At 43.7% G+C, this 22,448-nt stretch overlaps 4 protein-coding genes across 15 annotated transcripts in view; 1 reads left to right on the forward strand and 3 right to left on the reverse strand.

Annotated features, from left to right (window-relative positions):
* The window catches only part of acacb (acetyl-CoA carboxylase beta), a 36,794-nt gene extending 35,775 nt beyond the window's left edge, over nucleotides 1–1,019 (reverse strand). For all 8 annotated transcript variants that reach the window (XM_006640212.3, XM_015366260.2, XM_015366259.2 and 5 more), the window contains exon 1: nucleotides 841–1,019. The gene's annotated coding sequence lies outside the window, so the exon portion shown is untranslated. The remainder of the gene's footprint in view (nucleotides 1–840) is intronic.
* Nucleotides 1,020–1,501: 482 nt separating this feature from the next.
* unga (uracil DNA glycosylase a) lies at nucleotides 1,502–6,612 on the reverse strand. 2 transcript variants are annotated; one of them, XM_006640213.3, is made up of 7 exons: nucleotides 6,372–6,612; nucleotides 5,332–5,532; nucleotides 4,733–4,828; nucleotides 4,096–4,193; nucleotides 3,014–3,102; nucleotides 2,590–2,768; nucleotides 1,503–2,342 (listed from the first exon to the last, which is right to left on the reverse strand). In XM_006640213.3, exons 1-7 carry the CDS (start codon nucleotides 6,474–6,476, stop codon nucleotides 2,202–2,204), a joined length of 909 nt encoding a protein of 302 aa, XP_006640276.2. In that variant the 5' UTR covers nucleotides 6,477–6,612; the 3' UTR covers nucleotides 1,503–2,201. The 2 variants fall into 2 exon arrangements, with proteins under 2 accessions (XP_069038207.1, XP_006640276.2); XM_069182106.1 differs by lacking the exon at nucleotides 6,372–6,612 and having other exon boundaries at nucleotides 1,502–2,342; nucleotides 5,332–6,124.
* A 41-nt stretch (nucleotides 6,613–6,653) lies between these two features.
* On the forward strand, nucleotides 6,654–9,761 carry alkbh2 (alkB homolog 2, alpha-ketoglutarate dependent dioxygenase). The gene is made up of 4 exons (XM_006640337.3): nucleotides 6,654–6,668; nucleotides 7,216–7,497; nucleotides 8,274–8,472; nucleotides 9,279–9,761. The coding sequence occupies exons 2-4, from the start codon at nucleotides 7,221–7,223 to the stop codon at nucleotides 9,622–9,624; spliced, it is 822 nt and encodes a 273-aa protein (XP_006640400.2). The 5' UTR covers nucleotides 6,654–6,668; nucleotides 7,216–7,220; the 3' UTR covers nucleotides 9,625–9,761.
* Nucleotides 9,762–10,347: 586 nt separating this feature from the next.
* On the reverse strand, nucleotides 10,348–21,574 carry LOC102695173 (ubiquitin carboxyl-terminal hydrolase 30). 4 transcript variants are annotated; one of them, XM_015366244.2, is made up of 14 exons: nucleotides 21,432–21,574; nucleotides 20,515–20,553; nucleotides 19,846–19,955; nucleotides 19,239–19,421; nucleotides 18,669–18,772; nucleotides 18,004–18,102; nucleotides 17,545–17,590; nucleotides 16,768–16,862; nucleotides 16,057–16,116; nucleotides 15,570–15,656; nucleotides 14,783–14,863; nucleotides 13,583–13,805; nucleotides 13,367–13,478; nucleotides 10,348–13,052 (listed from the first exon to the last, which is right to left on the reverse strand). In XM_015366244.2, the coding sequence occupies exons 1-14, from the start codon at nucleotides 21,497–21,499 to the stop codon at nucleotides 12,785–12,787; spliced, it is 1,575 nt and encodes a 524-aa protein (XP_015221730.1). In that variant the 5' UTR covers nucleotides 21,500–21,574; the 3' UTR covers nucleotides 10,348–12,784. The 4 variants fall into 4 exon arrangements, with proteins under 4 accessions (XP_015221730.1, XP_015221732.1, XP_015221731.1 ...); XM_015366246.2 differs by having other exon boundaries at nucleotides 21,344–21,525; XM_015366245.2 differs by having other exon boundaries at nucleotides 20,991–21,525.
* Nucleotides 21,575–22,448: the final 874 nt, after the last annotated feature.

A 22,448-nucleotide genomic window follows, 5' to 3' on the forward strand; every position in this document is an offset into this window, starting at 1 on the left:
CTCTCACTAAGACATTAAACTACCAGCACAAGAATTACAAATGCCAAAGCACTAATTAATTCAGTAAATGCAACATGTAATAGTTGGATGTGACCCCACGCAATTACTACTGTTGAAAGAAATATTCAAATGAATAGCCATCGAGGGGCAATATGAAAAAATAACATTTCCCATGTGTTTCATGAATGGTTAACTGTAAGTAAGGTGAAAACAATAAAATAATGAGTTCAGTCACATACAGTATGCCCCTTTATACTGTATTTAAAACCTTTCTTTTAGATCATTTCCAACAAATGTTCTTCACATTTTCTACAGCTTAAAATATTATGCATTTAAAATAGAAAAATGCTGTAAGAAATCGCGTCATTGCAGCGTTGAAGTTTTTAAAAATAAACATTTTAAAAATACAATTACTCTTAATTCTAAGTAGAGAACGACCCCATCATTCTCGACTGCATGTCTCTTAAAGCTACAACTGTCTATAGTGCTAACCACAGGCTGAAGCTGCAGTTAAAAGCGTCCTTTTAAACTTGAAGAAACACGCAACTTGAACACTTCCTTACAAGCTTCCTCTCCTAATATTACAGTTCATAATCACCAATATAACGGACGGAAACCACCTTTACTAACCATCGACATAATGTACTGTAGTGCGTTTGATTCGGCATGTGTGCATACTGTAAATATGTACGATTTCGCCTATAAAAAGTCTAGGTTCCAAAAATTAAATGGTAATATATAAACATTTTTTAAACAAAACGATAATGTTATACCGTTGCACATTGTCGTATTGAGTACGTTCATCACAAAAAAAAACACCTCCGCAAAAGTGACTCTTACCATCTCCAATACAAGTCATCATTTAATTTAATCTTTTCACAGGAGGTTCATGGTCCGGGCGCATTGCTTTACTTCCTCTTGAAAAAGAAACCCAGCTGAAGGTTTACACCACAAACTTGCGGGACTACAACTCGCGTCGCTTTTCCTAACAGGTTGTTTTGAACAGGTCCCGCCCCCTCAGCCCCCCGGCTCTCGTTTGCAAACGAGACGACCCAGCCTCTTGTGACACTTCATTTCCGGTCGCCGAGAGAGTGACATGATGGTTGCCATAGCAATTACAAAACGATTACAGGCCTCGAGGAGCCATTAGGAAGTGTTCTTGTTATCAGTGTATTCCTCAGCTGTCCCAAAATTAGCTTTTTCTTACCAACATCTCTAGTCTTTTATCCTGCAATAACTGATGACGGAGACTCTCAAAACCCGTTGCAAACACACACCTGCAATGTCATGGTGTAGGAAAAAAAAAGTTGTCTAAAAGTCTTTATTCCTTCTTATCCCAGGCAGATCAAAACTTCTGCAGACACAAAGGTGACTTCCTCATTTTTGCACATACTTGCATAAAGAAAATGCAAAGAGTGGTGTTTGAAATGTGAAGGAACAATTAAAAAAAGGTCATTAAAATTATATATGAAACAAGAATTTATTTTGTTTAAAATGTACATTATAAACTTTATACATACAAAAACCTAAAAGCAAATATTTACAATGCAAGTGATTAGGCATAATACATACATTTACAAATCAAAACCGAGATGGCTTAAATTGCTTTTTTTTTCCCCAAGGTGCCTGATGGGGAAAAAAAAAAACCAATGCACTGGACACAGAAGAAAACAAGTACTTGCATCGAAATAGCTTATTCAACAAAAAAAATAATTCTACTTTCATTTGTTACAATGTTGGCCTATTACAGTGTTTAATCCAAAAATATCCTGTAGCTTAAAGAGCTAGTGAAAACATGTTTTATATAAAGCAAACCGCATATAATAACCAATCTAACTTACATGGAACTGTGACATTGAAAACATCATTTAAAAATAATGGACCGGTAAACCTCTCCTCTTCTAGCACCTTACGTGCTTGAAGAGACGATGATAAAATAAGTCAAACCTCATAAATTCAAAGCCCAGTTTCTCTCGCTACTGCAGCTCTGTGCACACTACAAACACACCAGATCCTCCCGGTTGAGAGAAAGGACAGCTGAGCTGCCGTGTTTAGCGAGGGCTCGTCCGCCAAGCACAAGCGGACAGAGCCGAACCACATGGCAGGCTGTTCGGAAACGGGCTCCGCCGTTCCGTTCTGCTCGAGCGCGGCACAGGCGCAGGCCCACCGGTGGCAGATGTGTCTCGGGCCGAGGCTGGGCCTCACAGCGCTTCCCAGTCGATGGGGCTCTTCCCGGCCTTCATGAGCAGCTCGTTGGTCTTGGAGAAGTGCCTGCACCCGAAGAAGCCGCGGTGCACCGACAGCGGAGAGGGGTGGACAGCCTGGAGAACATGGTGGCGTTTCTGCAAGGCACAGCACAGCGCAGCGCATGCCCGCGTTAGACCCCAAACATCAGACACCTCAAAAGTGCAGCAGGGCCCCAGGACTGTAGGGGAGCCCTCCAAGCTGGGCGTCGTTAGCAATTTCAAAAAGTTTATAAACTTCCTCTTTATCTGCCTATATTACTGATAACACTACAATGAGATGACATGGCCTTGGCTTTGCTCACTTCTTTGGAAGCCCCCCTCCCCCAGGCCGAGCTGACATTACCCTGTCGATGACGATGCCCTTCTTCTGGGCATAGGCCCCCCAGAGCATGAAGACCAGGCCCTCCAGGTTCCTGTTGAGCCATAGCACCACGGCGTCCGTGAACTGCTCCCAGCCCTGGTCCTTGTGCGAGTTGGCCTGGTGGGCTCTCACAGTCAGCACTGCGTTGAGCAGCAGAACACCTGAAGCCAAGAACCGCAGTGAGCAGGACCCAGTGTCTCGGAGCTCATGGGGAAACCCCCCAATCATGTACACAAGAACAGCTGGGCTTCAGTTCTACTACTTGTGTAAAACAGGCTATTGCTTGTGTGAAATCCTCTCAGCATTCCAAACTGGACATTTCTTCTTTTTAAGAAGTTTATAATATTTCAAAAATACATGCTACTGTCAAAACTGTATTCCTTCCTGCTGGGTTGAATCCAAATACCTTGTTTGGCCCATCCTGTCAGATCACCATGTCCTGGGTGCTGGAAACCTTCTATATCTGTAGACAGCTCCTTATACATGTTCTCCAAGCTGGGAGCAAAAGACAAAGTCACAAAGCGGACAACACGACAGACTTAACTTAACTTGCAGAAAACCAAAATACAAGCAAAGGAAAATGAAATCAATTACTATGCACTCAAACATATACCTCTATCAGTCCCCGTGAGTCCACAAGAGTACCACTTCTGACAATCCAAAAATATATTCTCCATTCATAAGTGTATTAACTTAAATTACTTTTATGTCTGTAGTAATACTTTATTATTATGTTAGGAAATTCTTATGCAGTGCATTTCCCATCTAGAAAATGTACAGTTAAAAAGCTCTAAACAATTAAGCTAAAAAGGTTAATACCTTGGTAAACCTACAACTACCACTTTTCATAATATTATCATTACACAATAAACTTAATTTTATATAGCACCTTTACAAGTGGCTTCTCAAAGCACTTTACAGTAAGAAAAAAATATAGTCTGAGAGGAGACGTCAGGATTACAAAATTATAATAGGGGTTTGGAATACAGTCAGAAAGCACAGGGGGAGACAGACATAGATCCGTTAAATAAAAGCCCCTCTTAAGGGCTTGATTTTCGACTCTTGATTTCAAAGGGCCGGGGAAGGTGACACTCAACATCCTTAGGGACGGAATTCCAGAGCTGTGTGGCTTAGTGGGAGAAGACGGAGTGCAGACAGGCTTGGGGGACAGACAGGAGGCCAGAACAAAGGCTGTAGGTGGGGAGCAGGACGACAGCAAGTCAGACAAGTACTGAGGCGCCAGGCCACACACCTTATAGGTGACCGTGAGGATTTTAAAGTTGATGTAAAATTTGATAGGAAGCTAATGCAACAGCTCCAGGACGGGAGTAATCTGATTACTTGCACATGGCCTGGTCAGGATTCTAGACATTACATGCTGTAGATGAGTTCATCTAGAAGGATGAAGACAATACAGGGCTCCCCAGCTTCTGACTACACACTGGTCAACCCCACGGGTTCCAGCAGTAGAAGTCTGAAAGTCAATACCTGGGTGGGGGTGGAACGGGCCTCTGCACACTGAAGCACAGCCCATGAGCCTGCCCGGGGCCATGGTATGGGTCCTGCCCCAAGATCACTACCTTCACCTGTAGGTCACGACAAAAACATTGTCATCGATAGGCTCAAATCAAATTCAGGAAAGCTTAAAGAGAGACACATTGGAGGAGGTACAAGGGATTCAAGTAGCAACAAATACTGGTAATCTTTTAAATTCTCCTAAAACAGGAATTCTATCCCTGGCCCTAGAGAACCACAGTCCAGCAGGTTTCCTAGGTCATTATTTACATACCTATGTCAAAAGACCTGATGCAATTTCATTGTACTCAACTAAAGAAGTGATGTTAATTTATAGAGTTCAGAAATCTTTAGGAATAAGATTTAAGTACTCTTCTGCCCTAAATGTCTACAGTTTTCTTGATTGAACACTTTGATGACTTGACTGACTGATTCTTTATATGCGTTACCAATCTTTAGGAACAGGTGATCTAAAATTCGAACTGGATTGGAGCTCTCCAAGACCAGGATAGGAGACACTTGTCCTAAACTATATTGAATATATACATATAAATGTATGCTCGTAACAAAAATCTGGAACTGTGGTGTTGCACAGAAGGAGAACACTCACATCCCGAATGGCACACATCTGAGTCCAGGTGAACACCTGATGAGAGGGTGGGTAGACAGTGTGGCGTCCTCTTTCCTGGGCTACAAACGACATCAGCTGAAGACAAGAAAAATGCACAATCATCACATTCGCCCACACCACAGCCAGCACTTGTGCATCTGTTTTCAGAGCAAAGCATAAGATATCCATTAAACTAATGCATTTAGACAAACATCTTAGACAGCATTAAGAAACAAAAACTGCATTACCGTGCAAAAACAGTTCCAGATTAATTAAAAAGGGTCTGAAGGTTGTGACTTCCTCTTTGCTGGGGCTTAATCAGCCTCAGTTGTTCTTTTGTTTAAATAATGTATCCTGAATAAGTTAGGGCAGGTGGCTCACTGGAAAGAATCTGCAGATGTTTCAAATATGCAACTCATACACAACTTGAGAATTTACCCACTGTTCTAGCCGCTGTTTGAAGAGTCACAGCTTCTTTGACCTTTATCATAGTAATTATCAAAGTGGTTAAGCAGATGCTGTCGGAGAGCGACCCACTAAACTAAAAAAACAACATCACTTAAAGCCGTTTTTGAACAGAGCGGTTTTACTGCTCTCACCCTTATGAAGTACGGCTTGCCAAACTCGGCGCACAGCTCCTTCTTCCAGCTCTCTCCGAATCCTTCCGGCACGTTGCGGGCAGCCAGTCTCTCCAGAGCGGCCCGCTTGTTTCTCTCGATTCGGCCGAGCTGCTCTGGACTCAGAGGCGGGGAAGTCGGAGCCCCATCGCTGGCCGTTTTCTGCCTTTTCACCGGAGTGATCTTGGTATATTTTGTAATAATGCCGCGTGTGAGTTTCATAAACTCTGAACTAGCCCTGCTTCTGATTTTAAACACTGACACACACCTGAATCCATGCGAAAACAACATTTTTTAGAATTATTAAATACTTAGTATATGACGTTCGAATAAATAACTCCGAGAAGGTAGTTTTAAAGTGAAGTACTTTAAAAAAATTGCAACCGAGCTTCTATTATGAATGCTAAATATTATTGATGTACAACATGTTTACTTCCGGAGCCCATGGCGCCCATGCAGTAATTTCGCGGCAAAAAAAGAAGCTTTGAAGTCCCGCCCACTTCCCAGCTATTGGCTGTCTTGGTCTAAACCACGCCCCCTAGAACCAACTCCATGCCACAAGCTAGGAGGCGGGGGAAAAACAACGTGGTCGAAAAGATTGAATCAACAGAAGCAGAAAAACTATCAATTATCTATCTAGAAGCAAATGCAATGGACGTTCCGTTCATGGTACCAAAGAACTGAGGTATTATAACGCCAGGTTTCAGTTACAACAAGCAGGTGTCTAGATTATTCCCAATTCTGGATGAAAAGAAAGATGAATGACTAAAATACGATTTCTTTTTCTATAGCGGCTTTCAAAATAAAATTAAAACTTGAAAACTTTGTTTAGAGGTTTAGATTTACAAACGTAGGTATACCATTTAGTTATAGGACCATAACGCAAACGTGACCTTAACTCACTTTAACGTTTGCCATTAAAACAGTCTTAACATATTCTAAAACTGGAATGTGTATAAAGCAATACAATCTCATTTCCAAGCACAATGAAAGCGCGTTGCCGTTTTAAGAATTATACTTACCGCTTTTTTCTCCTTGGCGTCTTCTCCTGCCTCATTGTTCTCTTCTAAAGCCCTTTTCTTGTTCACGGGGTTAAAATAAGAATTAATCGTTTTCTGCCCAATCATTTTATTTCCGCGCGTTTACAACACTTTATATACGTGATAAAAATATTGAAGTTCGGGGAGCCAGAACAGAGCGCCTCTCCACTAGCGCACAGGCTGCGGAATAGCGCTTTTCCCGCCAGCTTTGAAGCCCCACGCGAGAGTTCGCTCACAAGCCGAAGAGGAAGTGAGCGGGGCGGGCAGAGCAGCGCACTGGTGTGTGTGTTTGTGTTTGTGCATCTGTTTGTTGTCTGCAGGTAGGGTGTGCAGAACGCACCTATTTCTTAAAACGCACAATATTATGTAATGGCTTTCCCAGGTTGAAGTGCACATTGCAATTACTTAAATATAAAATATACCAATATAAGTTTATGATTCAAAGGTATGGCTGCGCGTTGAATTTTAAGGGAAACCAGCATTTCCTTTCAGCTAATCCTGTACTCCAGCAATGCAACACTGTCATCCGAATACTTCGCACCTGAAGAAGGCTCCACAGGCGAAACGTGTCTCTTTTCTTTTCCTTTAAGCATGAAATAAACCTTTACCTGTTTCTTTCCAGCTTACGCTTGCTGACGCACTTACTTGAACTTATCCGAATGCTTTGTTACATTGGGAATTGAAATTCCAAAATAAAAAAATAAACATTTGGCTGTACTGTAGTTCTCGGCTGTCGTCAGCTGCGATTGGACGTCTGGACTATAGGACTGCAGCGGGCTTCTTATTTTTGTGTTGAGATCAGTGTTTTAACTCTGTTTGGCAGCAGTTCGTATGGACAGGTTTGTGACCAGGACGAAGAAACGGCCAGCAACAGCAACAGCAGTAGCAGTGGCGACACATAACGAGCTGGAGACGACCGACGAGAGAAAGAGGACGCGGTGCGCGGTGTCCGGGGATGAGGAGGAATACGACGGGGAGTTTTCTGCTCCTCTTCCCTGGCAGAAAATTGAGGCAGAGGCGCTGGATCTGGACTATACTGTGCTCTTCTCGAAAGCAGAGGCGGACAGGCTCTTTAAAAAGCTGGAGGAAGAGATCGAATACTTCTCAGGTACAGTCCGACTCGTGTTCTTACAGTGCCCTGCACTGACTAATAGTGCTCAAAGGGTTCAACTGCACCCCAGCCTCCACTGGTTCTGCATCATTCCAGGTGCATTTCAATAGTGGTCCAGACAGGAAAGAGGAAACACGACTGACATGTTTCCTCTTAGTGTTCCTGGTTATGTGGATGATTTTATGAAGTACAAATGCAGCTGGTTTGTATTTGCTCCCTATATCTGCATGGGTTTCCTCCCACGCTCCAAAGACATGATGACAGGTGAAGTGGCTTCAGAGACAACTAGCCCTGAGGTGAGTGTCTGTGCCCTGTGATGGACTGGCTTCCTGTCCAGGGTGCCGTTTGCTTGCACACGGTAAGCTCCCCAGTGGCCTAGTTTGGATGAAGTGGTCATAAAGTGGATAGATGGAAAAATGCCCCTCTATTTGCAGTCCGAAATACAAAAAACTAACGAGAAACATCTTACCTTCATTCTCCTTCCAAGGTAGGTTGTAGCCCAGATTTTGAAGATGAACATGCTGCCAGTGTGTCTTCATCTGAAATCATCTGTACTGCCATCCAGCTTTCCTCATGCCCCGATATTCAAAAAGGTCATACGCTCTGCATGTATCACCATCTAAGGAAGTTCAGACACTTTTCAGTAATGATGGCTTTTGTCCGAGGAATTGCCTGAAGATGTTACACTTACCAGCACTGCTCTACCTGTTGGGTTTTGTCGAAGCGATGTGTGTGTGCACATATCCCATCAGCAAATCCCCTGTGTCTTGCAGGAGAGAAAGCCAAGGTGCAGGTTTTCGGGAAGTTCTATAATATTCCGAGGAAGCAAGCGACTTACGGAGACCCTGGGCTGATGTATTCCTTCTCTGGGGTTCATCACCTGGCCAGGCCTTGGACCCCTGTGCTGGAGTATATCCGGGACTGCGTTACGAAGGCGACTGGGCACACCTTCAACTTTGTCCTCGTGAACAGGTAACTTCGTAGCAGGGAAAGATCTCCAGAGTAGCTGGGAAACACTGATGTGTCATTTTCACACGGTATTATAGCCGCAGCTGATGCAAAGGGGTTGCCTCATCGAAGGTTAGGCTCAGAAAATGTTATCAATCATTACTGGATTCAAAAACAAAGAATGTGAATTTTGTTTATTTGTTTAAGTTCAGGAACGTCAGTCAATTCCTCCCCATTTTCAAGTCGTTAACCTCTACAGACTTCCACACTTCCCAGGAAAGCATCATCCTGGATGGGCTTGTAGGTGCCGTTGGGGCTCCTGAGAGCGAGCCCAGCTTGAGCTAGGGTAGGGTGGGCTGACGTTTGCCCAGGTCTTTTGGTCTTTCTCTGGTGACTTGTTGGGTCCGCAGTGATGTCAGGCAGAGATGCACCACGCCTCGTCATAATTAACTCCCCTGTAGCCACTTACAGGGCATCAAAAGATGAGCAACCAGGCCCGCATTCTCCCTCTGCAGTACTGCTAAATGTTACAGTGTAAACAATTGTTTTTAAACATTCAGCCAGCAATCCCAAACTGAGTGGGGTATGCCGTAAAAAACATTTTGGTTTGAATTGAACTGTTTGCTGTTAGTTCTCTGAAGGATGTGACACAGTTTTGATTAGGCGATGTGCCGTCCTAGAGCTTAAGACGCTTGAAGTCCTCAGGCGTCTTAAGCTCTAGGACGAAACTGTACAGTGATCCCCCACATGGGGGCGCAGGTCAGGCTGGGGCTTCTCGGAAAGGGCAGCGGTCCCGCCCAACAGCCTGCTCTGTCTTCGGCCCTCGACAGGTACAGAGACGGAGGCGACCACATGGGGGAGCACCGAGACGACGAGCGGGAGCTCGACCCTGCCTGTCCCATCGCCTCGGTGTCCTTCGGGGCCGCGCGCGACTTCGTGTTCAAGCACCAGGACGCGCGGGGCCGGCGGGCCCCCGCCCTCCGCATCGCCCCCGTGAGGCTGGAGCTGCAGCACGGGAGCCTGCTGCTCATGAACCCCCCGACCAACGCCCGCTGGTACCACAGCCTGCCCGTGCGGAAGAGGGTCCCCCTGCCCCGCGTCAACCTCACCTTCCGGCGCATCCTCCGGGACGGTCGGGGGAGAGCAGCGCCCGCCGGGCACAGCGCCCCCCCTTGACGCCAGCGCGTTTCCCCCGCTAGCAGACTGCTGCAAACGGCACAGTGTCCGTTTCTGCTGTTCTAGTAAAACAGCGCTTTTCCCACGAGAGATGTTGACTTTCTAAAAATTATACGAACAAATAAATACTGTTAAGAGACCCACGAGGCAGCGAAGAACCTTGTCCAACTGTGGTACCATATGAGATCATATCATATCACACGATCACGTAAGGAGGTGGGAGTTTGAATCAAATGCAGAATTTTAGTTGTGTTACTTGGCAGTTGTAGGGTTCTCGGGGTTAGGAAGAACCAGCACTGATGAGTGCATTTCAAACCACAATGAACGTAGTAAAATGTGCACAATAATTTGTAAAACCTTCAATTCACATCACAAAATAGATGAATTTTCCAGGTATGTGCAACGCCATCTTCTGCAATTTAGAAACGAGGCGACACAACATGCGGTGATGTGGTGTGGCCCTGTTACATTGTACACAAGCAGGCTTGTAAATACATCTCGTTTAATCCAATAGAAATACTGCTCCCGATTTCTGGACGCTGTCGCAGATAAATGGAATTTGTGGAAAATGGAAAATTTCTATAGCGTTGTTGAATTTATTTTGTTTCCCCCATTTAATAACCGGTCTGAGAAGCTGGGACTGCAGTTCCCCTTTAAAGCTGACTGAAGACAAGGCACTTTCATACCTATTCAGAAACAACAGAGGAACAAAACTTGGTTGCGTTATCTTATTCAATCCATTTTATTTGTTCATATTTAAATCTATGAACACGTCAAAACATGTTTGGCATGGCAACAGATCGTACAACAAATATTAAAAACATACATTAGTGCAAACGTCTTGCAGGGGAGTTACATATAGGAGCAAGTATGGAATAAATGCAGCCTGCTGTTTTCCTTTTATATCTCACTATAACATAATCCACCCATTTTCTTACCGCTTCATCCAATTCAGGGCGGAAGGCAGGATATACCCTGGATGGGACACCAGTCCATCATAGAAACAAACGTGCACACGGTCACTCCAGGGTCAGTTTCTCCCTGAAGCCAGTTAAACCACCAGTTTGTCTTCGGACTGCGAGAGGAAACTGGAGTACCAGGAGGAAACTCACACGGGTCCGGAACTGAACCCAGGGAACCAATGATAACCACTGTGCCACCCCTGTATAACAATTTCATTAATATTCGCACTCTGATAGTGAGCAAACTACTTCAGGGTGTACATTTTGTCCTACAGTTCCAGCAATGAGACTAAGTGGCAGGTTTGTTTTCACAGCTTGAAGGTTCATGTAATAAATTGTATGTTCATCAAGTCATAGCATTTTGGCTTGTTCCTGTTCCCATTAAAATCACAGATCTAGGGGACTTGCACAAAATATGTTATCCTGTTGTCTTCTTTTAAAGGGATTAACCTGTGGATGTTATCTAATCAGGAAGGTATCTCTGATCATGCAGTTCATTTCTCTCAACAAAAAACTGTGCACTAAGATGGCATGTACAGTACTGCCATGAAATTATTAAGTTCAAGTCCGTTCAAGCTGATTGAGAATTTATACGGTAATTCAAACACTTCCCAAGAGGAACGGGACAAGGGGAATTGTAAGCTGCTGCCCCATATTTGGAACTGATAACAATGTTGAGGAGTTCAATACTGACACTATTGCAAGACATCAAGATGAACATCAATATGACATTTCCATATTTCTCCAGAAAACGGCGAGTTTATTTTTTTGGTCTTTGTAGTCACCTCCTCTGGTGATTCTTGGATTATCCCAGGGCAATCTGACTGGATATACTGTACAAAAGGGCCTTTGGTCACTCTGAGGACATTTTTAATCAACCACATGCTTGTACACACAGGGGCTCTGACTAAGGGGCAGAAAACAGAAGCCTTCACTGCCAAGCCTGTATCAAAGTACCAATGCTTGTTGTAGCTGTCACATTATATAAATATAAGCAAAGGGTAAAAATAATTATGCCCCCTGTTGTTTGCAAAAAGACATCAAAGATGCAACAGCATACAAAACCTGTTTCTCACGAAGAGAGATGGGGCAGTTTCAGTGTAGTGAGGCACATCTCATAAAAAACATAATATCTACAAGTAATTGAGCAGTATACCGTGATGCAGAGAACTTTTTAATAAAGATATATTGGATCAAAACTGAAATGCTGGATTTTGAGTGATTATTCATTAATGTACCCAAATTGCTTTTATGGTAAATCAGCCAAGGTTTTTTTTAAATAAAACAAAAGCATCCTAGACAAAGTTTAACAAGCAATGATCCCTTCTTAATTAACAACGAAATAACAATAAAACACCTATGATCCCCTGAATAACAAAGGATGAGCAGCACTACCCCCACTTCTAGTTCAGCCTAGCAAGGAGGCACTTTATTCAAAATCATTTTCTTATTTTGCTATTTCGAGCCTTTGGAATCGATTTCTAAGATACTAACAAGGTCTTAAGTGCGTTTTAGGAAGAAGATGTTTGAATACCACTGAGACAACCTTAAAACAGTCAAATATTCTGTCCCCTGTGCCAGTTTTTTTCATTTTCAGATTTTCAAGTCCGTCTTTGACCTTGCTCCATTATATATTCATTAGAAATTAAACGATCCATTAGCACTGATTACAGAGTGGCACATTAAGTTCCGGATAATGCTACAGATCTAGGCATGTGGTAAAGATATGTTTTCACCCAGTTCATTCTGTTACCTCTGCTATAATGCTTGAGGTCTCCCGCTCTCAGTTGGATCTGGTGATCGGATGAAGGCGTTGCTTCTATATGCCAAAACAGGCATCCTCGTGGCCACAGCCCCCTTCATTCCTTTATGGTTTGTCACTGCTTAAGGTGTTGAGGAGATCGATATCACTTCGAAGGACAGTGTAAACGGAAGGAGAGGAGAGGGGGTGCAACGCAGTTGCCCTGTCATTTCTTTCCTCTCTCTGTGTGACTCTGAAAAGATTCATCCATGATAGGAGGAGATCCATCACTTAAAAGTTCCATCTTCCATCTGTTCCTGCACTCCTTTCCCAGAGAGTTTCGGGACACTGGACAAAAGAACAGCACTAGGTGAATCAGAATTGCACGCGGGGCTGGAAGAATTGCAGGTAGGGATGTCCAGCACACAGCACAGGGCCAGGCGGCAGGGTGTGCGGTTCAGTGCGGGCAGCCAGTGGCCTCACACTCTTGCCTCGTGCTGGCGGGACGGACCCTCTCGTAGAAGAGCAAGTAGGCGTTGGAGGAGAGCACCTCCTGCAGGCTGGACTTGCGCACTGAGTCATCGGACACCCACAGCCACTGGCTGCTGAAGGCGAGGGGGTTCCTGGGGGACGGGGGGCCGCGGCGGTACGTGACAAAGTGTCCTGAGTGCATGTCTCCGTGGTGGACCAACACAGCTGTCAGCCGGAACAGGTACACAGAAGAGCTGTGGGAAAACACACATCGTGCAGAGTGTCTGCATTTCATTTGCTTTAATGGTTATATGAAATAACTGCCAGCATGGCAATTTTTTGACAGATCAAAATTTACTCCGTTTTACCTTCTGTCCAAATTTGAAATGAATCTCCAGCATTTTCCATCACTGCTATGGATGGCATTCCGTTTCCTCTACACCTATACTCACCAGGCAGCAGGCAGGCTCATTTTCCTTCTCTAGCTCATTGTTCCTCCCCATAACAGTGGCAGCTATGTGACCAGATCTTCAGTTGTCACTGTATTTTTCGGAGAAGTTCCACTCACCTGCAGTCAAACACTGCTGGGAACTGGGAGCTCAAAGCTGGGGAGTTCAGAATCAAAGCTGAGCATGCTCCGTTGGGCACCAGCTTTCTATTGTTGCGCAAGCGTTCTGTCTCTGAAAATTGAAAATCTGTTTTAGTCTCTCTTTTCTATGCTCATCCGATGGAACAGAAGCTAATGCAGAGCTGATAACAGTCGGCGAGATTGAGACGCCGTTACCTGAACCCCTGGGGGAGCTCTTTTCCTGAGCTTCTGCGGGGCTGTCCCCTCTGGCCGGCCGGTTGGTCCGGTTGGGCTGGCGGGACCTCAGGCTGGGCGCCCGGTGCTTGTAGCAGTCCAGGGACAGGAACTCGGCGAACTGCACGTGCTCCTGCCGCTTGAGGGGCCTGCCCTGGTGGGACCAGGTGAGCCGCTGGAGGTGGATGCAGAGGCACTGGGGAAGCTGAACGGGAGACGCACGAGGAGAGGACGATTAACGGGGATTCACCCATCAGGGCCCCCCCCCCCATCTCCATTGTGACCACACATGTACTCTAGAGGAAGTGGACTGCACTTCCCAGCAAGCATTCTCTAGAGGGAGTGGACTGCACCTCCCAGCATGCATTCTCTAGAGGGAGTAGACTGCACTTCCCAGCATGCATTCTCTAGAGGGAGTAGACTGCACTTCCCAGCAAGCATTCTCTAGAGGGAGTAGCTGCACTTCCCAGCATGCATTTTCTAGAGGGAGTAGACTGCACTTCCCAGCAAGCATTCTCTAGAGGGAGTAGACTGCACTTCCCAGCATGCATTTCGCAAAACGGGTTCGATTTCTGCCTATTTAATCACTAAATTTGTATCCCAAACACCCCAGAGAGTTTAAATGATTCCAAACATCATCATTTCACCATCTCATTTTCTCTGGAGGGCTTGGCACGTCCGCAGGAATGGCTACGACACAGAGGTACTGTATGCCACAACAGTGACAAATTCTAATATTATTTTGCGTGCACAACCAGTTTATCTCATAAGTTTTGTTTTTTTACTGAACTGCACCTCTACGATTTGGGGCGTACAGAGGAGTTACAAATGTATTTCCCCTTTATAACGTTTTTAGGTTTACAACGCAAGTGGAATCTTCTGAGCAGATCTGTGGAGTCTGAAGCCTTTCCTTAGCGTGACTCTCAAGTAGAAAATGGAAATGAGATTCTCAGTGAGGGAATCTGGTCTACTGTTTCCTTTGTGGTCATCCTGTAAATGTGTGAAAGAAATCGATGCCAACGCATTTACTGATCACGTTTCAGATAGTAGTCCACTCATTTTATACTTAAAAGCTTAAATATTACTCATTTTTGCTTTCCAGGCACAGTACACAGAGCTACAAAGCGCATCTGTCTGTAGAACGTATAGGTTGGGGATCTGAAAGAACAAATTGGCACCAACCTTGCCCAACTTCAGCTGCTTGATGAAGGTTGTCCTCTGGTTTTCCATAAGCTGTCCATTCAGCATGCCACCAGCCTGGATCTAAAGCAGACCAGCCAACACAGTGTAAACAGCAGAGCAACAGCATGCTTTCTGCTTGCGCTGAGGAGCATTCCTGCCAAAGACCTATGCATCCTTCTTAACATCATGTATGTCCCCTCGATGGCCTGTGACATTAGAAGCTGCAATGCCAGACCCAAGTAAATCAGCAAATTTCTGCTTCACCTTCTCCCAGATAACCAAGATGGCAGACAGGAACACAGGATATCCGCCCTGAACTTTGCAGATACTGTTTATGATCTACTATAATGTTCCACAAACCCAGAGCCTGAAGGGAGGGCAACCAACAGACCTGGGACCCCCAGAGATTTATTTTCTCCCACTTGGAGAGTTTTCACTTTGGTCTGTGCCTGCATGGCCAGCAAGCTAATCTGTGAAGTGCACTGTGGAAAACTGTAACAAAGAGCACTGTAGCCAATAAAATATTGATTCATAAAAATCAATCAATAAACAGCATAATTCTTAAAATACCAAATGATACATTAAAGTCTCAAGCATATAGCACCTTCAAATTAATAGTGCAAAGACTTACTCAAGCAAATCGGAAGACGACTGTGGAAGTGTAATTACTTGTACAATCCTGCTAAAACGATCCATCACACTAAATCCATATTAGATGATTTATTTGTACATTTAAAGTAGAAGCCTTAAAGTGTTTGTGCTGAAAATATAGATGGCTCCAACTTACCTTTGTGCAGTTCTCACACTCCACTTCTTTGATGGTCTCAGAGGAGATGAAATGTTGGAGACAATGGTCAAGAGTTATGGGATGACCCTGAAGGATATACTTGATCAGTTTCACGTGAAAATGCATTCTACTCCACAGTCACACTAGAGAAAGGCTTTAAACTCTACATCAATTTGGCTTTTGCAAACATTTCCTAAAAATGTTTTAAAAAATCTGCAGCATATTAATTAACATGATTGTAACATTAAAGATAAGTCAAAAACCCTATTAGAAATATTGATTTGCTCAGCTTCTTAGCAATTTTCTAGTCGAGTGCTAGAAAAAAGAAATATCTAAAGATTTTTTTAAATTTAAACACCTCCTTCTGTGCTTATTTTATAATATAACATAATGACTAGGCATCGGGCATAATATATGTATCCAACCAGACTGAATCAATAGCACTAGTGAATATATTATTGACAATATCCCAAGTCCGTGTGCATACCCAGGGTGCTGAAGGGATGGAGAGAGATAAGCTGTCGAAAGAATCATACCGGACAGGGCTCTGCAATGGAGAAAAAACACACGTAGAGTTTTAAATAAAACAGGGTAAATGTTATCGAACATATTTATAAATCAGCGTTAAGAATCATATCTCAGAATTGAACTCACTCATCAATGAATCAGCTACTTCAGCCTAAAAACACTGATCGCAGAAATGTATAGGAATGATAAAAGGCACTTCAACCATAAACTCCATTTCATTTAATGGAGTTTAATGAAACTCCATTAAATTAACTCCAACTATGAATTGGCTTCATTACTCTGCTCTCCTCCCCACTGATAGCTGATGTGTGGTGAGCGTTCTGGTGCACTATGGCTGCCGTAGCATCATCCAGGTAGATGCTGCACATTGGTGGTGGTGGAGGGGAGTCCCCATTACCTGTAAAGCGCTTTGAGTGGAGTGTCCAGAAAAGTGCTATATAAGTGTAGGCAATTATTATTATTATTTAGTTTGTGGCTGAAGTGCACTGTGGGTAAGAGGGGCCAAATCCAGCCCAACCATTGAACCACCAAACAGGTGAGATGGGCTTGTCTCGTTTGTAAATGTTCTTTTGTTTTCGTGGGGAGGGAGCAGTCTGTCATGAGCTGGAGAGGCTATTTCCTTTCCTCTGCGCCAGCATTTCACTCGGTAAGACAGCACTGTATCAGTCACCTGCTGTTCACAGCGCTTGCACACCATGTTGCTCGTCAGCCGTCCATGAAAAGGGTGTTGGGATTTCCAAGGGTTCGGCAAAGGATGCAGAGGCCCTGCAGGGGCAGAGCATTATTATGAGCGGGGTTCTGCTGCCTCGTACGGGGCTCTTCATAATTTCACAGTCATTCTTTTCTTCCATTCCTGCGTGAATGACAAAGCTAGGTTGTCATAAAAATGACAGGGGGATTTTATTTCTTACTGTGGATTTTAAAAGGCAGCTGTTTCAGACTACACGAAAGCTGGGGCCAAAATTAAATTCCGACAGAGTCCTCTAACTCTTCAACAGTCCTGACAGCTCTGGGCGACTAGCATGTCCTTCATGTACTCCTTCCACAAATCACATAACCTCCTTGTAAACAGAAACAAGATGCTGTATTATCTTACAAAGGAAACCGTTCCAGGTTAGGATGCGTGCTTAAGAGTCACACAATGACAATGCACCCTTAATATTAATATTAATTCGCTCATGTCCTATGACTGCACTATGGCGGAGGGGGCCATCTCACTACCTCTTGTTGACTTTTGACAGCTGACTCCCTGGAGTGCTGTGACAGGATATGAGCTAATGAATATTCACACCTACAATGCGATGTAGTCTTGCATGCACTATCAGCCAGTCAAGTTGAGCGCTCAAGTGGAATCATGCCCAATCGCTCTGTTTCCGCACAGGTTAGGATTTTCGATGGCCTGGGATGTTGCAAACATCCTTCATGTGCTGCAAAATGTTCGACTCACCACGGCTTCTGCAGGTGACTTTCCTCTCATTCTGCTCTGGGGGACTCTGTGAAATGAATCACAGGCACTGAGATCAGTGACAAAAAAAAAACAACTACCAAACGATTGTCTAGATGGGCCAGATGGCCTCTGGTTTGCAACTGATCTTAAACTGTTCTTAAAACACGACTTGAAAGAAACACCTTCCTTCATTGTTAACATCTGAAAAAGATTAACACTTCTAGGAACATTTTTTAGCCTGTTCTGCTCTTACTGACGTGTCCCAAGATAGAACACAACATAATTCCTTAGAAAGAGTTATTTAAAAAAACATGTCCTGTCATCCTTAGAGCCTGGGTAAGTATTACGTTTGTACAGAATTCCCATTGTCTCAACAGTGGTCAGGAGACACAGAATGATCCCATCTTGGCTAAACCTGCAAGCTCATCCCGGCAGGAAGAAGGCGATTCAGAGCCTGACCTCCAGGGAATGGATGTCAAAGAGGTGGGTGACGCGGGGCTGTCGGTCTCGCTCCTCTTCCAAAGAGGACGTGAGAACGTGGAAGAGCTCGTGGGCATCCTGGGGAGGAAAAAGAGAGGCGGGAGGGTCACGTTCTACAATGAAAAGAACTTAATCCATGTGGTGAGAGTGCAGAACGTTCTCTGCAGAAGAGAGCAGTCATGGCAGATGACTAAAGCTTAAAAAGGTCCCTGAATTGCTCATTTGTAATGCAGTTTCATTTTTCTCTAAATTAAATATAAATGTCATATTTTGCCTACTGTACTGACAGATTTCCGTTAGTGATTGGTTTAATCTAGATTATATACATAGTCCTTTGGACACATGAACCACTGTGCTCTATAGTAGCAAAGAAGTGTTTGAGAAAAATAAAACTGGACCCATAAATGGGGTCAAACTGCTGTCTATCATGCTCAGCGCATTGTTTCAGTGCTTCAGTTAACCACAAAACTGCTTCCAAGCCTCATGAAAATACGTTGCGGTTCAAAGAAAAACAATTTGTGTCGCACAACGTCTTCAAAAAGCATGTCCGTTATTGTCATTATGACTAGCCAAGCAGAAGCCCCATAAAGCCAGACTGTCATGTAATGGCTTAATTAATCAATTAATCAATTAACTGCCCTAACCTGCTCTTCGAAGGAGCTGATCTGCCATCTGTACGACCTGAGGACATCCAGGAGACACCCCGCATCCAGAACATCATCCTCCGTGGCCTCGTGACTAGAGAGAGCTACAGATGTAACACAGAACATTAAAACGGGCCCTTACAATAAACCAAGCTTGGAAAGCGCATCAAATACTGTCTATATTTATCATCACTTTCACACTAGGCTCTCTGCAGAAGGAAGACAGCGGCTCTTCTCTTGAATTCAGCAATTTTTCAAATGACAGCACTAGTTTTAAATAATTTATATTATTCATAAAGTAACATAAAATGAGTCCTACCCCTGATTAGATTTGCACATTTTTACAGAAAAAAGATATTAAGTTCTATGATCTGCAATTTATGGATAGAGAACTGAAAATCACACTGCCTGAGTAAGCTATTTATTCACAATTTTCAAAGAATGTGTTGTTTTTATCAATACATTATACGCAGATATTTGACACATGTCAGATCAGCCTCGTATAATAAGACATTCCACCCTCCACAGCACAGATTGTTCCAATTGCCTCAGCAGTCGCCCTGTACTGACCTTTGAGCAGATGCAGCAGGGTTTTGGAGAGCTGAAGCTCTCTCTCCTGCTGGTTCTGGTCCAGGCCGCTTCTGCCCGTGATCTCTTCCAGCCACTTAATAAATGAGGGACAGGCTGCCAGGCCCTGCAGCAGAGAGTTCATGAAGCAGGTGTTGCCCAGATTCAACAGCCCAGGAACCATACCTAGGGAGAGAAAAACAAAGCAAGCCCAGCAATTGAATTGTTTACAACCGTCATTGCAGGCTTCAGCTATAAGAAAAAGACATTTTCCCGATTCTCCCGATGCTTCTGCAGGTTCTCTAGTTTCTTCCAAGCTCCTACGAACAAGCCATGTAGGTGGATTGGCAACATCTCCCCATCCCCAACAGGAAGAACCGCCCATTCAGCAAGGACTGGGGTGGACGTCTTCCTGCCCAGTAGTCAGGTCCAAGACACCAGGCAAGATGCCTCTCATTTGTAACCATACTCACACTCCTTTTGAGTGGGTCTTTACAACACGGCCCATTTTTCCAAACCAGAAAAAAAGCGAACGCTTCTGCACTTTAACACAGTGTTTTCTCTTTCGCTCTCTCTTCTTCGTCCCCCACCCAGAAAAACCCCGGCTTACCCTTCTTGCGTTTCTTCCGCTCGGTGATCGGCCCCCACAGGATGTAAACTCCAGCGGCCAGGGCAGCCGCTATCCCCCCAATGACTCCCCAGTTTTTCATCATCTTATTCCTTGAAGAACGGAAGGGGTGATGTTCAGATTAGTTGGCTTTTTACGACTCGCTTTTATGCACGAAAGGGAAAGGGGCCCCAGTGTCAAAGTACGGGGGCCAATATCGTGGAAATGTGCTTTCAAAAGATCCTGAAGCAGCTCCAACTCAGTTTAAAACGAGGCTGGCAGCCTTGGGTCCTTCACAGCCCAGTAACAGAACACACAAAAAGACACAGGACAGTCGGAAACAAGACGTGTTTTGCTGACAGGTTTCCACAAAGAAATGCTAGGTACAGTTATATTTAACAGGGGAACACATTGAGAAAAGCTGTTCAACTTTAAGTGGCAGTAAAGAAAAAAAAACTAATGTTGGGAGTATTTTTCCAGGACTAGTAATCATGCCTATGACAGGCCTGGATACACTGCATCATAGCCCCTCAGCTTAGCTATTAAAAAAACACAAAGTCTAGAAACAAGACACTTTTAGGATTTACAGTTGAGCTTTGACATTTTATGACTCTGTTCATGAGTGTCCGAACTTGACCCAAATCTGAGAACCGTAAATTAAAAATATTTTACCTGGAGCAGTTCTGTGCACATTGAGTATGTTCCTGAATGCTGCGGTTATGCGCAAAGAAAGGGCAAAAAATATCCACATAAAATACAACTCTCTAATCATTAGCAAACTTCTGAACAACAATTAATAATGTCATAGCATACAGTATTAATATATAAGAATTAATATTTTTAGTATTCTTATACAATAAGATTCTTATAATACATAAAAATTAAAATAAGAATAGTTTTATTTAAACAACAAACACTTAACTAGTTTGAGAGTGAATATATACACAAACTAAAACTAAATGAGGACCTGAGTGCATTACATCAAAATCCAACTCAATACTGAAAAAGTTGCTATTCAAAACCAAATCAAAAGTTACAAAACCTCTAGAATACAAGTCTGTTTCATAATACTTGAACATTGGCTGTTTTACGTGCACTGCTGTCATATGTAGGCGCACAAATAAAACCAGCAAAGAACGCATGCTTACCTGCCATCCATATGTCACAAAAGTGTTCATTCGCAAACTCGTGTTAATATAACATGCGAATCAGATCCTTAGTTATAAATGCCCTTCATGTTCAGAGTACAATTAAGCGAAGTGTCAGATGCGTTTAAACGCATGCACGAAGCTGAAACAGCCACTCTCCACCTGTACCATAGCTCGTCTTTAATCACAGCTTTCTTTTAAAACACAAAAGCCAGCTGCCTCGATCGCCCATGCTACTTTCAAAAGCACAGCACAGCCTGAAAATGAACTTTATCGACGCTTTTTGTAAGCGCACTGCCCTTTACCAACGACTATATTACTGCCATGATCGGACTACTGGTCTGGGTGCTCACTCGCTATCCGCAGCCCGCTGACGTTTTGTTTTGTGTTTTTGCTCCCTTCCCTTGTTGTAGTTCTGCTCCGCACCGGTTCGGGTCTGACCTGACAGTGGATCCCGTCCTGAGGAACTCTCGCACAAGCTTGTCTGCGGCCTCAGTCCTGCACTGCATCCTCGCCGCGGCTACAACCCAGCGCACAGCGGTCCTACGCCGTCCGCAACTGTGTCCGGAACTCACACTGACGGGTCCTGTTGTTTCCTACACGGAGGCAATTAACAGCGCTACAGGAAAGTCGGCCGTCGGTATTTCCCATAGATATTCAAAGATTAGAGTGGCCTCTTTGTTATGGAGGGTGTTAAATGACGCCATCTTATTTAGGTCACACAACCCTAGACAACATTTAACGTCACTCGACAGATCAAAATGACAACCCCCTCCCCCGATTGCTCCAGGATGGATTTCGCATGTTAATCAAAATAAGACTGTTTTACCGATTTATAACAAATCAGCCGTGTTAAATGGAGATCTGGTCAGGTTAATCCAGTCTATCAATAGCCCATACAATTAGACCTGAGATTCATTTGACCTCCTTATCAATTCTGACATTCTGACAGTGTGATAGCACTGCGAAACATTTCACACTTCTGGAATTAGACAAAAGTCAAGAACGGGCACACGCATGGCTAATTACATTTAATATAGACAAGTGCAGAGTGTTACATGTTATAACAATATATACTATAAATATTAGTTGGGGATCACTGATCTTTTTGATATTATCCATGAGAAAGGCTTTGATATTCACAGGATGCAGGCATGCTATTTTTGTTTTGTTTATTTTTGGAGAATAATGAGAGAGAAATAAAAAATAAATCAGAATGTCAAGATATGTAATTAAAAGTACATCATTTTAATCAAAGTCTATTAAGTTACAAATACAATGTTCTTTATTCGCCACTTGAGAAAATGAAGGAGAGTGGTCAGGTGGACTCCTGTCATTCTTAATCTTTTCTGTGTCCTTAAAAAGGATGTTACAACCCTGGCAGAAGAGTAATCTGATACATTCCTCTGGCAGGCTGAAAGAACTAATCTAAAAATATTTATAGTCTTCAAAAGTGAA

This window comes from Lepisosteus oculatus, chromosome 22 (genome assembly GCF_040954835.1).
Source record: "Lepisosteus oculatus isolate fLepOcu1 chromosome 22, fLepOcu1.hap2, whole genome shotgun sequence".
NCBI classification, from domain to species: Eukaryota; Metazoa; Chordata; class Actinopteri; order Semionotiformes; family Lepisosteidae; genus Lepisosteus; species Lepisosteus oculatus.

Excerpts from the sequence above, each read along its gene's own strand:
- unga (XM_069182106.1), bottom strand. The coding sequence starts at position 5,640 with ATGTTGTTTTCGCATGGATTCAGGTGTGTGTCAGTGTTTAAAATCAGA. Across the intron at positions 3,103-4,095 it reads CCCGTTCCACCCCCACCCAG|CTTGGAGAACATGTATAAGG; the intron begins GTATTGACTTTC and ends TTTTGCTCCCAG. Across the intron at positions 2,769-3,013 it reads GACAGGATGGGCCAAACAAG|GTGTTCTGCTGCTCAACGCA; the intron begins GTATTTGGATTC and ends TCTTGGCTTCAG.
- alkbh2 (XM_006640337.3), top strand. The coding sequence starts at position 7,221 with ATGGACAGGTTTGTGACCAGGACGAAGAAACGGCCAGCAACAGCAACA. Across the intron at positions 7,498-8,273 it reads AGAGATCGAATACTTCTCAG|GAGAGAAAGCCAAGGTGCAG; the intron begins GTACAGTCCGAC and ends TGTGTCTTGCAG. Across the intron at positions 8,473-9,278 it reads AACTTTGTCCTCGTGAACAG|GTACAGAGACGGAGGCGACC; the intron begins GTAACTTCGTAG and ends GGCCCTCGACAG.
- LOC102695173 (XM_015366244.2), bottom strand. The coding sequence starts at position 21,499 with ATGCAGTGCAGGACTGAGGCCGCAGACAAGCTTGTGCGAGAGTTCCTC. Across the intron at positions 16,117-16,767 it reads GCAAGCGCTGTGAACAGCAG|AGCCCTGTCCGGTATGATTC; the intron begins GTGACTGATACA and ends TCTCCATTGCAG. Across the intron at positions 15,657-16,056 it reads CCATCCCTTCAGCACCCTGG|GGTCATCCCATAACTCTTGA; the intron begins GTATGCACACGG and ends TATATCCTTCAG.